The following is a 16,898-nucleotide window of genomic DNA, read 5'->3' on the forward strand; positions in this document are numbered from 1 at the left end:
TCCCTGGACAGCAGCCCAGACCAGGCATTTCTGCCTGGACTTTGGTGGTAATTGATCCCTGCTGCTGAAGTACCATAGACACTGATGTTCCCCCAGAGGCAGCACTGGACAGAACCCCACCATGTTCCCAGGGGGCAACACTGGCTGTTCACGTCAGGCTGTTCCACACTACCCTTGAGTCTCCAGTTCTGCTTCTCTTCATTGTGCCCACATCCTTCTGTTTCTCTTCTCTTACATTTCTCCACCATATACTCGGTCCTCTTAGTTGCACAAGGGATTTGAGTGACTGGGGTGGTGTCAGGGTTGCTCTCAGGAGTGCGATTCCCTGCCTGTGCTTTATGGCTCTGGACAGGGATCATCATTGTCATGGTTTGCTCCCCATGCTACCTGCAGACCTGCACAGTGCAGACTGGTGGTCATCTCAGGCTAGTTCCCTGTCCATTCCCTATGGTGTCAGACAGGTGGGTGTCGAGGGCTTACTGTTGACCCTGTCTGGGCTAGCTCACCATCTGCCTAGCTCCTCACTCTGGGAGTGCACACAGTGGTGGTTGTCTTGAGTTTACTTTGTTCAGGGAGTGTCAGGCCACTGATCATTCACAAGTCCATAGGTCAGAACATTGAGCCTTAGCATAGGCTCTCTCCTCTCTGCCACCTTCTGATGCACATGTGACACAGCAGCCATACATGCAACCTCTAGGGGCAGGTGTTATGGGAATCTTCTCCTGAGACAACATTTTTGATACATAATGGCAGTGTCCAGTGTGTGTGGTGCCATTCCTGAGCAGGTGCTCCTGGGTCATGTAAGAACGCAGGCTGACCCATAGGAGGAACATTAATATGAACTAACCAGTATCCCCAGAGCTTCTTTGGACTAAACCACCAATCAAAGAAAACACATGGTGGAACTTGTGACTCTAGCTGTACATGTAGCAGAGGATGGCCTAGTTGCTTTTCAGTGGGAGGAGAGGCCCTAGGTCCTGTGAAGGTTCTATGCCCCAGTATAGGGGAAAGTCAAGGCTAGAAATGGGAGTGGGAGTGTTGGGGAGCAGGGGATGGAGGGGGCATCAGGGATTATCAGAGGGGAAACTCCGAAAGGGGATAACATTTGAAATATAAATAAAGAAAATATCTAATTAATAAAAGTAATATGAAGCTAAAAAAAGAAACTTGTAAAAAATTAATGATTATTTGGATTCATACTTTCTATTATTTTAAAACAAAAAACTTAAAAAGGATACTGCTTTTTGTAAATATTTTTAAAAGTAAATGACTTACTCTATTTTAATTATATCCATGAAGATCAATAAATAAGAAGATTGATGGAAAAAAAAGCAGGCTGAGAAGCCCTGGGGAGAAAGCCAGTGAGAAGCACTGCTCCGTGGCCTCTGCTGCTGTGTATGGCCTTCGGTTCCTCCCTGTCACCTCAGGAAAGGCAGCAAACTGTGCACTGAAGTGACCGTGTTCCTCCCCAAGCAGCCTGTGTGCAGTCCTGGTGTTCATCTTAGCAACAGGAAGCAAATGAAGACACATCCCGTGTTGAAACCAGTTTCCTTCCAAAATGAAAACTGATGACTGTCCTAGGAGCATTTGTTGTCAGTGCGGTTTTAGAAGGAGTCACAGTTTTCACACAGAAGTTACAACAGAGGAAAGACACAAATTTAGTTCAGATTTTACTAAATGGAAATACTTTATAATACCTGTTCCTCAGGGAGAAGGGCATAAAGTATGACTGGATTTCCTTGACTTTCAGTAGATTCTGTTTTTGTCAAGTATTTAATGTTTACTTATAAAAAGACAAGTTTCAATTAAAGTGAAATACTTTCAAAATATACAACCATTTTGATGCCCATCATGATTATTTTAGAATAAAGTGGTTTAAATTCTTATTTTTAAATTAAAAAAAATTTTCACTTTACATCTTGATTGCATTTCCCTTCCCTATTTTGCTTCCAATCCCACCCTTACACAATCCTCCCCCAACCCCTCCAGTTATCCTCAGTGAAGGGGAAGTTCCCATTCAATACCATCCCACCCTGGAACATCCACTTGCAGTCAGCCTAAGCCCATCCTTTTCACTGAGATGCAGCCATGTAGTTCAGTTAGAAGAAAGGGACTAGTCAACAGAGACAGAGACAACCTCCTCTTCTATTGTTAGTGGACCCACATGAAGACCAATCTGCACATCTGCTACAAACACGTATGGGATTTAGGTCCAGTCACTGCATGCTCTTTGGCTGGTAGTTCCATCTCTGTGAGTTTCCATGGTCCCACATTAGTTGACTCTGGCCTTCTTGTGGTGTCCTTGACCCCTCCAGCTTGCTCAGTTCCATCCCTCACTTTTCTGGAAGCCTCTCAAGCACCACTTGGTGTTGTCTGTGGGTCTCTGTATCTGTTTCCATCCGCTGCTGGATGAAGCCTCTCAGGAAAGGTGATGGTAGGTTCCTACCTGCAAGTACAGCAAAGCATCATTAATAGTGTCAGAGATTGGCTTTCTTACATGGGATGTGTCTCAAGTTGGACCACTCGCTATTTGAATATTCCTTCAATTTCTGCTCCATCTTTATCCCTGGATTAAAAATAAATAAAAATAGACTAAGAAATAAAAAAAAATATATATATAAAAGCAAAACTCATGAGATATTTAGAGACAAAGGGTTTGGTATTTAATTTTGTAATCTGTTTCCTGGAAGACACCAAATGTTTAAACGTTCTAGGATTGTAAGGAAGGACCAGGCTGGAAAACACAGCTATGTACACCCCAAACTACTCCACCACATTCTAGCAAAGAAGCAGGACCATCCTGCTTTCTGTTGTGACTATTGGTATCAGGTCACACAGATAAACACATTATATGGACTCCTAAGCCACAGATGCTAACTTGACATAAAATAGTCTTTATGAATGGGTATTTACAGTTAAAAAACAGCAATAGCAATAACAAACACAATCAAAACAAACACACAAACCTTTTCCACAGCAGACTGCCATGTAAGAAGATAGTTGTCATTTATATTCTCTGTAAGTTTCCCTTCATGGAGGACATTTAAAAATGAGCCCTTAGACTTCTTAAGTTCAATTTCAAGAAATTAACTCTTATAATTTGGTTAAATTATCATTAACACAAATGTAAACATGTCAATACACTTCTTTGATATACAAAGTATATTTCTCCCAAATCACTGGCTATGTTAGATCAATGTGTACTTTAAAGTTTCCATTTCTAAATGCTTATTGTCCCTTTGGACTTGATAAAGCATCTGACTGTTCCTGCAGTTGCAGGTGTCTCTTGCTGGCACCACATCATGTGTTTGTATTACCGGGACACCAGCTGTGCAGGCTGCAGATCACATGCTTAGACACAGAGCCCAGAGAAGGAGTAGTAACATTTGTTGGATGGAAACCTAATACTGAGATATTCTACTCACTAAAACTCCTTTCCCTACAATTGTGCCGTTATCTGACTGAAGCACCGGTCCTGACTGCTGTCCATGGGGCTTGTCCTCTGGAGGAGCCAAGTTGAGAACCTCGGTTATGGAGGCTGTTCCAGTGCAGATTTGCTGTTGGCCACAGAAAGTCTGCTCTGTCAGGGCTTGTGTCTCCCCCATCCTAACCAAATCTGAATGGAGGCACGGGTCAGACAGAGCACTCGGTGACCTTGCATTGCAGTAAGGAGACTGCAGTAATGAGAAAGTGAAGGGAACTCATTTTAATACATCAATACTTCATTAAATCAAATATATTTCCTTTTTATAAGTTTCAAGATTCTCACTGTATAAAATGTAATATACATTTTATACTTATTTACATTTAACATTTTTACTTATTTACAAATAAGCTCAGTGTGTCCTATCTGTCACACACATTTAAGACCCTTGATTGACAACCCAGCATGTCCTGTTTTTCATAAATGTTTAAGGATCTTGGCATTATCTGTCATTTACTTATTTGTTTAGTTTAAGATATTTCCAAATTATGGATGAAGTCAGTATCACAGAGAGGAAGCTCAAAGCTTGGAAATATCCAATAAAATGCTGGAGTCTCCTGGGTAAGGAGTCTGGGCTGAATCTGCCTGCCTGTGATCTAGTAATGGCAGAAGTTAGAATGAGAAAATACTGTATTCCCAAAGAGAAAGAGAAACAGGGTGCAGAGATCCACACAACAGAGCTAGCGCACCTGCAGAGTCAAGAGGAACATATGGGGAACACTGGGATGCTGGCTAAGTGCTCTGTCCATTGCCCTGAGAGGGAGGGATGCACAACATGATCTGGAGGGAAAGCCTTGGAGCTTTCACTCACATCTTCATATGGGATGATGTAACCAAATGTAAGGCTTGCAAATTCATCATATGATCAGAGGGCATGTGCATATGCAACTGCCCAAGATTAATTCACAATGTGGCCTGAATTTGAGGTGTTTCTGGCAGTGAGTCCCATGTTGTCTCATGTGACTTCCCTACATCTCTGACCAGACAATATGAGATTCAAAAACCCCATTCCTTTCACATTCATAAGACATTCACTTTCCAGAGAGAACTATCATCTCTTGGTTTCCACTCTCAGGATCTATATCCTACTTGTATCATGGTGGGTCAGGCAGCATTGAGGCTGACCACTCTCATCTTTAGAGCAACCTGGAAAAGCTCTGAATAGACTTACTGGCTCCACTGGGTGATTTCTGAGATGCTCAACTTACATCATGATCTGGCTGGGGAAACAAAGGGGGAACATCTGGATCCCTAAGAGGTGTCCTGGAAACATTGCCATCAGAAAGGAAACTCATTTGGTCACTGGTTATGTATGGAGAAACTAAGGACAAAAGGAAGTTCAGGCAGATCATGATTCTATGGAGAGTGCTCACCAATTTCAGGATCCCAATGAAACCCCACCCGACTTCTCAAGGATATCCATGACCAGGTGAGGATGGGTCTCCTTCAGAGCTTGGTAGAATCGATCTTTGCAGTCTGGACTCCAAGACCGGCTAAGGCTGAAGAGCTTCCTCATCTTGTTTTCGGTTGTGGTCTCAGTTCTCACTGCCTCATAGGACTCTTCATTCAGCACCAGACCATGCAGCTTGTCCAAGAGAGGGTCCACTAATGTCACTCGGGCCACCAGCTGCTCCCGATGCTGGTCCATGAAGTGTAGAAAGGAAGGAGCATCTAAGGGTAAGGTGAGCAAAGAAATGTTCCTTCAGGGTCTCTGACTGGCTGCCCACTTGCTCTTTTCCTGTAATTATTCTTTATTTCTGTACCCCTGGTTCCCTTCTTCCTCTGGAAGGCCAGGAGAGAAAAATAGCATTACATTATTTTTTAAAACAATTTTTTGTTAGATATTTTTTTCATTTACATTTCAAATGCTATCCCTTATACCCTCCCCCAGCCCTGCTCACCAACCCACCCACTCCCATTCCTGGTCCAGGCATTTTCCTATACTATATATAGAACCTTCACAGGACCAAGGGACTCTCCTCCCATTGATGACTGACTAGGCCATCCTCTGCTAAGTTTGGGACTGAGTAGTGGTTTTGTTACCATGGGAAGCTACAAGGGGAATGAGAGGGAATCTACCCTGGGTATGGGCCTCTCCTACATTCTGGTGAGGTTTGCAAACTGTGGCTCCCTCCTGACTCTCTGTCTTTCTCTTGAGGATCAGATGATGTATCATCAGAATACTATTGGCCTCTTTAGTCTCATCTCCAGTTTTTACTAACCTTTGGGGGCTTGGGTAATCCTGGGCAGAGCAGGTCTAAAGTCTCCTGGAAGAAAAGAGTGATGAAGCATCTATAATGATGTCCATACCAACACTCAGTGCATTCTGTGAAACTCCTACCCATGACGGAGATTTTGAGAATGAACTACAGATATTCTGATATAATCTCGAAGGTCAACAGTTCCTCATGTATCCAGGGCATCCTGGACCTAGCCTATCTTCATAATGAGAATAGACCTGAAAATGAGCAATAGACACTTACACATGATCTTAGACTCACTTTTGTCCTCAATGGAATTCCTTGCAGACAACAATCAAGAGCCTTCCTAGATCCCTTAAATCATTTTGGTTAAAAAACAGGGTCTCTTTATCCTAGTTTGATTTTGTACACTCACATATGATAAACTTGTGTTCTGGATTTGATGGTAGAATCCAGATGAAGGAGGTTAATAAACTGCAGCTCATGAATAAGCCTCAATGGTTTGAGTGGTCCCTACCTCCACTGTGCTCTAACAGTTTAGGGAAGTCAGCTGAACGATCCTGTTTTGTAGTATTGGGAAGCCCTGGTTTCATTGATGTGAAGCAAAGATGATATGGGTTACAGCCCATGGTGAGTGGACCATCTTGGTGAATCCTGCACTGTAGATAAATTTTAGCATCTACTGAAGAAAGTGACAGAGTGACCATGAATTTTAAGATCAAGATGTAAGACTTGGCATACAAGTGGGTCATTGTTATAATCTTCCAATAATGAATACTTTCCCATATTGAAAGGAATATGTCTTGATGAGTACCAAAGTACAGAATTAAGAAAAAAATATGTGGAGGCTGGGTATGGTGGCATACATCTTTAATCCTAGCACATTGGAGGTCGAGGCAAGCAGATCTTTGTGAGTTTAAGGCCTGGGCTTTTTACATAGAGAAATACTGTGTGGAACTACCCACCCATGCCCAGAAGTAAACACCACATCTTTTATGTGAAGCTTCTAAACCTCTTGAATCCAGAAAACTAGAAATGGAACTTGGTGTTAGGGACATAATAAAGGACAGTATCAGAGTGGTAAAATGTAGGTTGACTAGGAACCTACTATTTGTTAAGTATATAAAAAACATAACACCATACAAGGCTTGAGATGGAGATCCTAGAAGCAAAGAGTTTCAAAACAAAAACCCAGTTCCAACCAAATGTGGGATATCTCCGTAGGAGTTTGTGGGCAGGGAAGTCTTGGAGATCCTTATGCCAATACAGGCTCATGTCATTCTGACTAGTTTCCTAGATGAACTAGTAGATAAGGCATTATTATTGAATACACCACACCTCTTAAACATGTGGTGCAGAGAATTCAAGCTGGAGGTGAGTTGGAAGCTTTCTTCTCATTGCTAAGCTCTCAGGCTTCTGAGGAAGAAAAGGCATCAACAACCATCTGACCAAGCTGGGTTCTCTATGATCATAAACCAACCTGCCAAGGTGGTCCCTCTTCTGCACAGTGGCACAAACATGATGGGATCAGTCACTAGCTCCGTAATTCCCACTCCAAAAGATAGACTCTATCCATAGCAGTATTAATCTTGTAAAACAAATAAACCAACCCAGGTCTGTAGAAATTTTAGTCCCTTGAGGATCTCCTATTGCTGCTTGGCTAAATGGACATAGTAATAATACCCTTCTAAATAGCTATATTTATACCATAGACAAAAACTATTTTCAGCCTCCATTAGAAGTCTGTGGTGTGAATCGAGATCAATGCACGTACTTATGGCTGTACAGGATTCTGAGAAAAAAGTCTGGACGAATTCTCATCCCTCTAACTAAGTCATTTATATCACCCCATTAAGGATTAAGTAACATCGTGGAAGGAGAATTAGCAACATACTCTATGGATAAGGCTTGTGAAATGCTGTCTTATAAGCAGGGTCTTTCCATGGCCATGATGAACTCATAGCACCCACAGCTCCGGTCTCTGGACCCTCAATCAGCCATCTATTGGGAAGCAGCCCACAGGGACAGTGCACTTATTGGTAAACTATCGACAAATAATAAATTATGGGGGACAGGAAGGTAAATATTCCATCGGTGTACCTGCTGGTGAGCTCACTAGGTTCTTCAGGCTAGTACAAAATGCTTGGTCACAGAGATGGTTAAAGTTAAACTCTGGGAGACAAAGAAACCCCTTTGAATTTGGCATAGAGATTTATAGAAATGAAGCAGAGCTGGCAGGAGTAGGAGGGAGAGAAGAAAGGACTTTTCTTTTTTTTTTACTTTTTAACTTTTTAAAGGTGGTGTGACCAGAATGCATTGTATGTATGTATAAAATTGGTAAAATAATTTATTAATACACCTTATGGATAGATTTAAGATAAAGTATCTCATGTTGTCAAATTTCCTTCACTTTATACCTGAGCTGTTATGTGAATTGGAGTCAGACCTTTGTGTACCTCAATATGTCACTTCCAGGACATTGGGAGCAGAAAGAGGATACAGGTTGGAGAATACAGAGCTCAAGGCAGTGGTACTTTGCCTATGATGTGTTCCCTGAAAAACGATCACGTGTTGAAGTTCTGGTCCTGCATCAGTATTCAAAGGTGACTGTTCTGAGTATTGTGAGTCTATGAAAGAATCCATACACCAATGCTCTCATCACGGAGTGAGCACTGAGTGTGGAAAGGGAATCACATCAGAGTGTACAGTTGGAGGAAGTCAGTCACTGGGCATGTCAGGGAGAGATCGCAGTGCATGGACTTTCCCTCTTCTCCTCTTATCATCTCCAGTTCCTCCTCTTCCTTCTCTCTCTTTCTCCCTTCCCCTCTCTCTTCTTTGGAGAGACCACAGATCAGCTTTCTTTCTCACATGGAAGCTCCCACTTCAGTGATACCAATTTCGTATAGGCTCAAAGAGATGGAGGCAGCTGACTGTGGACTGACACTTGGTTCTAAGACCTCGAGTCAAAGGAATAATTTATTCTTCAAAACTGTAGTTTTTTTGTAATATATTTCTCACAAGTGGGAAGTGCTGACAGTTACAGTGTCACAGTGTAAACTGTGCTAACACAACTGAAAGAATTAAATTTTAGATCCATGATATAGGCAGCTCATGTCAGTTAATTAGAAAGATCCCAGGCCTAAGAAAAAGCAGAACAGGCCAGAACAAAGGCTGTTAAGTTGCTCCAGGAACTGGCTGGCCATAAAGATAGGGGAGGAATGAAAGGAGGTCCGGACTATCTCGGCTGAATTATGGGCCACCTGGGCCGGCACCTCCCTGTCTTCTCCCACCCTCCTGACTTGAGTCAAACGTTAGCCAGATGCTTTGCTAACATAGAGAAGCACCCGACTCTTAGAATTACTGATTACCCCGACCAGCACATCCTATTTGTGGATGTTTAAACTAACCAATTGTGTGGAAACGTGCCAACTATGCCCCCACTCCCATCTCTTTTGTATATAAGCCCCTGGCCCCCGAGCCTTGTGGTCGATCCCTCTCTCTCCAATGTGAGATACATGTAGGCCTGAAGCTCCGATAATAAACTGCCTAGTGTGTTTGCATCAAGACGGTCTTTTCGTGATTCTTGGGTGTGTGTCATCTCGAGGCTGGAGTGGGGAAGTCTCCGTAGGGAAGTCTTTCACAACCTCTTATAGATCTTGCAAAACCTCAAAACTGATCTTGCTTTCTTGTGGCACTAAGAAATAAGGAAAGTACATCTTTCCCCAATCATTGCCTTTCTTCAATCCTTAGGGTCTCGGGCCTTACACTAGTTTTACCTGGTTTCAGCCAGGCCTCCCATATGAGTTTCATGTGCTTTTTGGTTTTGATTTGCAGCTTAATCTCTGAACCCATGTGTCCAACGTAGATCTCAGAGAAGAGTTGGAATTCCTTGCTGCTCCTGTAGCACAGCTCTAGTTCCTAGGGAGAAGGAGAGGGAGAAGGGGAGGGGGAGATGGAGGGGGGAGGGGGAGGGGNGAGAGAGAGAGAGAGAGAGAGAGAGAGAGAGAGAGAGAGAGAGAGAGAGAGAGAGAGACCGTGTGAGAATTTCCTACTCATTCTGTGAGGCAGAGATTTCCCCACTCACAATCTTTCTTGATCTTGAGCATCACATTAGATACTGACTCTCCTTTGCACTGATGTGATCCACAGCCTATGACCACACATCATTACTCAGATGGCAGAGTGCCCAGCATGTAGGATGAGGGGTTGGTACTGAAGCCTGGTCCCCTATTTCTTATTGATTATGTCACTAAAGATGGCAGAAGTTAATTGTCAGGTGAAGATAAAGAGGTGGGATTTTTGCAGGTCCTAGGAAGAAAAGGAAGGAGAGCGATGGAGAAAGGCCATTTTTGGCCAGGCTTTGGAGAGAGGATCACGGGCCATATAAGATCTGATGGTAGCCTCTGTCACTGGCAGAGTTCTAATAGAGGAGAGCTGGTGAGTTTAGAGCAATAGATTCTTCGCCCTGCAGTTGTGTTATCTGGCTGGCTTTAAAAGATTAAGGCTCTTTGGTGTTTATCATCTGTAGTGACTCTGGTGACCAGGAGAAAGAGCACAGACATGGGGTGGTTGTTAGAGTTTTGGTGGAGTTAGCTCTGAGGGGTTGGAGGAGCAATCATAACTTCCAAGGGTCAGATAACTGACTTGCCATTGGCAGAGGTATGTCAGGGGTAGGACCTGTGGTAGCATGCTCTTGTAGCTACACACAACACCAGCATGCTGTTTCTTTTCTTAGTATTCTGACAACACCTGACAGAAAGCAAGTTAATGAAGCAAATATGTTATTAGTTTCATGGTGGGAAATGCATGGAAGTTGGGGCTCAATTATTTGTGGCAGGAGCTGGTTGTATCCCAGAGGATCAGGAATTGTCATGTTTGAGGTGGCAAGCTGGGCATGGCTATAAGCATCATGGCTTGCCACTGAAGACCTTGTTCTCAATCCCAGGTCTCACATCTTCTGTTTCTACAAATTTCCCACATAATACCCCTGCCCGAGGACCCAGTGTTTAAGTATTTAAATGACTGTAGGAGACATTTCAGATTCAAGCCCTAACGGCCATAGATGTGGGAAAGCTCATCCTGAAAATCCTGCTCACACATTCTCAGCCTAGGCTTCTTCTCCCCATGTTTAGCAGGACCCATCTCTGTGCCAAATTAAATTTAGTTCTTCTCTTCCCCAGGCTTAATCTGCAATCCTGTGTGGTTCCTTAAACTCTCCCTAACTTTCATGTTAAGGTGATAAGTCTTGCTTGTTGAGATCTCAATTGCTTCATCCCCAGTCAAATCTACCCCAAAGGATTCCCAAGCCTGGCATCAGATCCCCACAGGTAGCAAACACCCAATGCTCACCTTTGGGGTGATTTCCAGGTTCTCAGAACCAGACACAATGTAGCGGGAGCCAATGAAAAGATTGTCTACTGGGGGTGGCTTGTTTATTCTCACAAACTGAAACTTCACTTCTTCATCATCTATGGCCTAGGGAACATTACAGACAGTGATTTATCTAGTATTCTCGGCCACAACATCTGGTCTAAATGAGGCAAGGTGTTTGATTTGTACATCTATGTGGGATAGAGTGGTGACATCTCCTGGGCACCCTTCTAACTTGTGTTTTCCGACAAAGGTGGTTGCATTGTTGGCCCCTGTCATGCTCATTTGAGAATTTGCTCTACTGCCAGGGAAGAGGGGGTTCGCTACCTGTTGGTAGTAGAGCATTGCCATGCTCTGTTCAGGGGAATATGCTATAGAAGCCTATGTAGAGATTGGCAAAAAGGCATTAACGCAGTTGTAAGGGATACTGGTGTGAGTGGCCTAGAAGAAGGCAGAATCATACACACCAGGGTTTCCCTCACAGAACTGCATTCACTTTCCCAGTTAAGAATCTCTCCAAGGCTCTCAGTAGCTACATCTTGTGTATTCGGTCAACCCACCCTGGCCCCACTCTTGGGGGTTCTCAATATTACCTTCTGAATGGTGCAGTCATTGGGGACTAGGTAGAGGTGAAGTGTGACTTCTTCCTGATTGAGGCGATAGTAGATCAATGTGATGGAAGTAATGGGGATGAAGTGCCGGGCAGCAGGGATTATTCTCAGTACTACTCCCACTGGGGAGAAGCTTGGGTTTTTCAGTACTGTGTAGCCAGGCTTCACACTATCTGGTGTTTCTAGAACCATCCCATGTTTTTGAAAGTGGGCCACCCTGAAGTCAAATGTGCTTGCCTCTGTGTCTGTGAAAGAACAGATTCAAAGATGTAGATTTAGTGTTTCCATCAAGTGAAACTTGGATGGAAATAGCACCCTAGGATTCAGAATGACTGTAGAAGTTTGAATAAGCATGGTTATATAGTTAGTGGAACTATTTGGGAAGGGATAGGGGGTATGGCATTGTTGGGGGAGGTGTGTCACTGGGGTGTGCTTTGAGATTTTAAAAGCTCATTGTTTCCAGTTTCATTCCTGTGTCTACTTCATGGCAATTAGGACTCAACTGTTCTAGTGCCGCGCCTCTGTGCTTTCTGCCTTGTTACTTGTCATAATGGTCATGAACTCTAGCCCCCTCATTCTGTAATTCTTCCCATTCTTCCTACTATGAATTGCTCTGATCAGGATGTCTTTTTAGACTTATTTATTGATGTTAATGACTGTAACTCTGACCATAAAATTTTTAAACTTTATTAATTAATGTCCTTTGAACAGAGAGTAGACAAACAGCCAATTCCTCTCCATCAATTTATTACACCAGGGAGGGTGAATGTGACTTGCTGTCAGTAGTGACACATGTACACTGAATCTCATTTGAAACAGCCTTAGGTTTGTCCCTGGATAGCGGCTGGTAGAGTATTCACAGTGGAATGGTGGTTCTTGATTGTCTTATCCATGGATGCTATCAATAACACGACCTCAGAAGCTACTGTCAGAAATTTGAAAAACAACTCTTTTTATGGGGTATTGCCCTCTCCAGTCTCAGCATCTAGGGATTTTACAGTACCCATTCATGTCTTTGTTGCAGGGTGAAGTTTGCTGTTATAAGAGAAACCTAAGAGTATGTTTATCCACTGAGGTCAAAGCTTGATGGACTCCTTGAATGGTTAATGTCAAAGGTCTACTTGAATACATCTAGTTTCATAACTTTGGATATAGGACTCAAGGTATGATAGAAGGAGATTTTCTTGAATGAGTTAATTGATTTGGGAAATTCTAGCCACAAGGCTGACATCATTTCATGTGTTAGGAACCAGAAGGTCGCATGAGCACAAACATTCACTGTTTTATGCACCCTGCTTGTTGATGCAAGTTTACCAGATGCTGCACTTCCATGTTATCAGACTTCCATGTCATGTCATGGTGAACTTACTGTACCTGAGCACTGTGAGGCAAAATATATCATTTCTCTCTCAAGTTTCCTTTGTCAGGAATGTGAAAGAGTTTGTTACTTAGGACTAGAAAATCCCTACCATAATGAGAGTAGAGCTTACTGAGACATTGTGAAGGAAGCAGGGAGACAAGAATGCTTAGAGAGATGGTGCAGGCCAGTTCATGACTGTTACAAGTGTAGCAAGGGTTCCAGTGGAAACTGGAAAAGGATCTACTCATGAAACATTTTGGGCAATAATCTAGCTTCAGTACGTAAATGCCTTGAGTATGTCTGAAGTTGAATTTAAAGATAAAGTATTCATGGTGCAAATAGTTTTATAAATAAGGAACATTCAGCCTGATTAAGAAAACATCAGCTGTAAGTGTTAACAAGGTCAGCATCACTGAGGGAAAGCTGCACTGTGGCAATAGGAAAGGAGTCCTGAGGGCCGAATCTTCCTCTTTCCAGGCTTCATTGTTTTCCAAAAACCAAATCCATTTTGAAGATAAATGCCTTAACTGAAGATGGTCCCTCTTCCACATATGCAAATATTCAAGTAAGTATTTCCTCACGGTCATCATATCATATAGACATAGTCCAGTGGAACAGGAGCAGGCTACATGTCAAACTGTCAACTGAAATTGCCAGTTTTTTGGGGAGAGGCAAGAAAGTTGATAGATTGAGGGAGTCATTGAGTCAAGATACATAGCTTCAAATAGCAGCTGAGACCAAGCGATGTGTCTGAGTCAAGGACCCTTTAAGGGGGTCCTGACAGGTCCTTCTATGAACCTTTCAAAGGGAAGCCTAAGAGTAAATGGAAATCCTAGGATGTGGAGAAGTCAGGACCACATTGTTTTCTGCTGAAGAGAGTTTTAGGAAAGGAGCAGAGCGATGACCCAAGAGAGAGGCTGTGTGTGCTTCATGTACAGAACTGGATGGGCGGAGCTATCCAAGTTTGTTGGAATCCAGTCAATGACACCACGAGCCCCATAGCAGGACTCTAATCTGTAGAAATTGGTGCTTATACTGAAGGAGTTTGCCTTGTTATGTTTTGAGCGTTTCTTGCTATTCTCGGATTCTTCCACGTAGACATGTCAGTGCTTATTCTTTGTTGTTGTATGTTGGAAGAATATAACTTGTTTTTTACTTTCTAGGAGTTCATAGTCAAGACATTGCATCAAGTCTCTGTTGAGAGATGGATTTTAGACTATGGGAATTATTAAGTTGTAATGGAACCTTGGAAACCAGATTGTACTTTCATGACTAGATGAAACTGAAACTTTAGAGACAAGAAGTGGATAGTTAGGATTTAAAGTGATATATTTGGGTGTCAAGTTCACAACGGGCAGAAATATGATGATGAATGTCACCTGTCAGCTTGACGTGATCCCTACACAACTCTGTAATTCACAGTTTCCTCTCTTTTCTCCTGAGTGTGCTTCTAAATTGCATCATAACAAACCGTATCGCAGTGAATGTTGTTTCACAGAGAAAAATATTTTCTTTCAGGTGTTTGCTTTGGAATGGATAATCACCAAGAAATGAAGCAATGAAATTTCTCCTGCATGACATGGTGCAGGTTGCTATTTACATCAACAACATGCCAGAAAATAATTTCAGATGGAACTTCATGGCACAAAAATGTACCCTGTGTGACAGTTTGGGGACTGGATTTTCCCAAGGCAGCCTCAGATCTCATACGAGATCCTTGAATTACCCCTCCTTTCTGCTGTGTCAACTTATTCAGAATCCCACAAGGTGCTGTATCTTTACAACTTCCCTGTTTGCTAGCATAAACACTGGCCATGGTTTTCCTAGGACACGAGGGGAGCATGGGATGCTGGACTTTCATTTTTAAGGCCAGAAATTTCTTGATTCTTATAAATTGTCAGTGCTATGATCACAGGCTGCAGTAATGCCTTTCTTTATGAAATTGTTCACTGGGACCCTGTGTTTATCAGAATACCTTCTGAAGGAATCTTTGAAAAATCACTGAGGGTGGGCACTTTATGAGCCTCTATCCGTTTTTAGGATAAACTTTTCCTCATCACCTATGATTCTAGAATCTGCTGTCAAGCCCATCCATTATTACCACCTCTTCCTTAAACTTCCCTTGGTTACCTTGGAGGGATACAAAATGAGGAAGGTACACTTCAGTCACAGCTCCTTGCTCAGCCTTGATGTCAAACAGAGGTCCAGCCACCATGTGACTCTGGTGCAAGGGAGTCTTGTCCAGGAATTGGCTCCAGGCACAGAATTCAATCTTGATTGTCACTGCCCTTCTCACCACAAAGTGGAGTCCTGTACTGGGACAGTGGTAGGAACCAGCCATGGGCAACTGAACTCTGGAAGAGGGAGAAGCACACACCAGTTAAAACCAGTACTATTCATCTGCAGTGTGCAGACCCAGTGCAGAGCTTGGGACACAGCAGACTTTAGGCAACTGGCCCTGAGTTTCGTTCCTCTGTGTTATATGTGAATACCTGATTAGTCATTTCACAACTCTTTCCTCATCTGTACATAGGGTTAATGACAACATCATCTTAGAGAACTATGAGTATTGAGTTATGAAATATAAAATTACATGTAACACAGGTAGGGAGCTGTCAGTTCTCTCTGTGATGGTGATGAGAGTGATGAAATAGGTGTGTATGTGTGTGTATGTTTGTGTGTGTGCGAATTTCAGAGGATAAAACTAGTACCTTGTGTAAACTAGACTAATACTGACATAGGAAGGCACAATATTGGTTTTTAGTATTTATTCTGAAAGAGTATATTTCTCAATGAAAGTCTATCTGCTGATATTAGTGATAAACCATTGGCATTAACACAATGCCTTACAAAGATCTTCATTGATTTTCCAAGATTCCATGCTTGGTGCTAGGTAGGTAGACAAGTTGAAATTGAAAATGACAGTTTCTACATCTGGGACAGTGAATGGGACAGTGTTGGAGGAGGGTAGCAGTTTGTAGAAGATACCGTTGTTGTATATTTAATCAGTCATTATTCGTGAGACTAGAATTCTTAGAGGACAGAGCTAATGTACACACAGTCCTGTTCTCAGCTTCAATGGGCTCTTGATCACCATGGTTGTTAGTGAAGTAGGAGGGCAGAGAGTACAGTGATTTAAGGTGAATTTATGGAAGGGAGAACCAGAATGTAATGAAATGAGAGATGCTATGTACACCAGGAATAAACTAATCACCAGAAGACCGCAGTTCAGTTAATGAGTAAAGCTGATTGGATGATTAGACTGTTGAGATGAAATGATGGATTCAGGTCAGCACAGTTGATGTGGTAAGAGTGTGATGTCTATAGAAGATAAAGTCCTATCTTTTTTTTTTTATTTTTAAAACTGCTGTTAAGCTTGAAAGTGAATTTATTTTATTTGGTCATGGAAGTCATTATCCCTGCAGTTCTAGTACCAGTACCTTTGGTTATTCCCACAGCGATGAAGGGTGGCATGATCTGAACCTCTTATGTTGGGCAGCTATCATATCTACAACTGGGATTGGCAGGGGCTCGTTTCCCTGGATTACTCCCAGTTCAGGGAAAAGGAGTACCAATGTTTACACTGGTGACCAGCTTGGGGGTAGACGATGATATACCTAGTGCCACAAAGGATTGACCTGATTTGGACTGCAGTGCATTGTAGAAGAGATGTGGTATCAAGGGCTGTGGTTCTATTTCAGTCTAGGGAGCTTACCTTTCCTACAGAATGTGTCCTGGAGGTCTTAAAACAGNGAAAAGGTATGGAGTCATGGCAACATCAGAGTCAGGGCAGATGACAAAAGGTGAGGTAAGGTTGCTTGGCAGTGTCACCAGAGAGGCTGTAAGTGGCAATTGTGAGTTAGTTCCAGGGG

At 42.7% G+C, this 16,898-nt stretch overlaps 1 protein-coding gene and 1 non-coding gene across 2 annotated transcripts in view; both read right to left on the reverse strand.

Moving 5' to 3' along the window:
- Positions 1 to 574: 574 nt before the first annotated feature.
- Positions 575 to 704, reverse strand: LOC115065435. Its single transcript, XR_003845225.1, has one exon. It is a non-coding gene; the product is annotated as a small nucleolar RNA SNORA17 (small nucleolar RNA).
- Positions 705 to 2,399: 1,695 nt separating this feature from the next.
- Positions 2,400 to 16,898, reverse strand: part of LOC110331622 (NACHT, LRR and PYD domains-containing protein 1b allele 3-like) — a 44,738-nt gene continuing 30,239 nt past the window's right edge. Inside the window, 7 exon segments of the mRNA XM_021212391.2 lie at positions 2,400 to 2,446; positions 4,858 to 5,155; positions 5,707 to 5,751; positions 9,462 to 9,603; positions 11,035 to 11,160; positions 11,649 to 11,911; positions 15,157 to 15,380. Of these exon segments, the coding sequence (XP_021068050.1) occupies positions 4,863 to 5,155; positions 5,707 to 5,751; positions 9,462 to 9,603; positions 11,035 to 11,160; positions 11,649 to 11,911; positions 15,157 to 15,380 (1,093 nt within the window). The 3' untranslated portion in view covers positions 2,400 to 2,446; positions 4,858 to 4,862.

This window comes from Mus pahari, chromosome 14 (assembly GCF_900095145.1).
Source record: "Mus pahari chromosome 14, PAHARI_EIJ_v1.1, whole genome shotgun sequence".
NCBI lineage: Eukaryota > Metazoa > Chordata > Mammalia > Rodentia > Muridae > Mus > Mus pahari.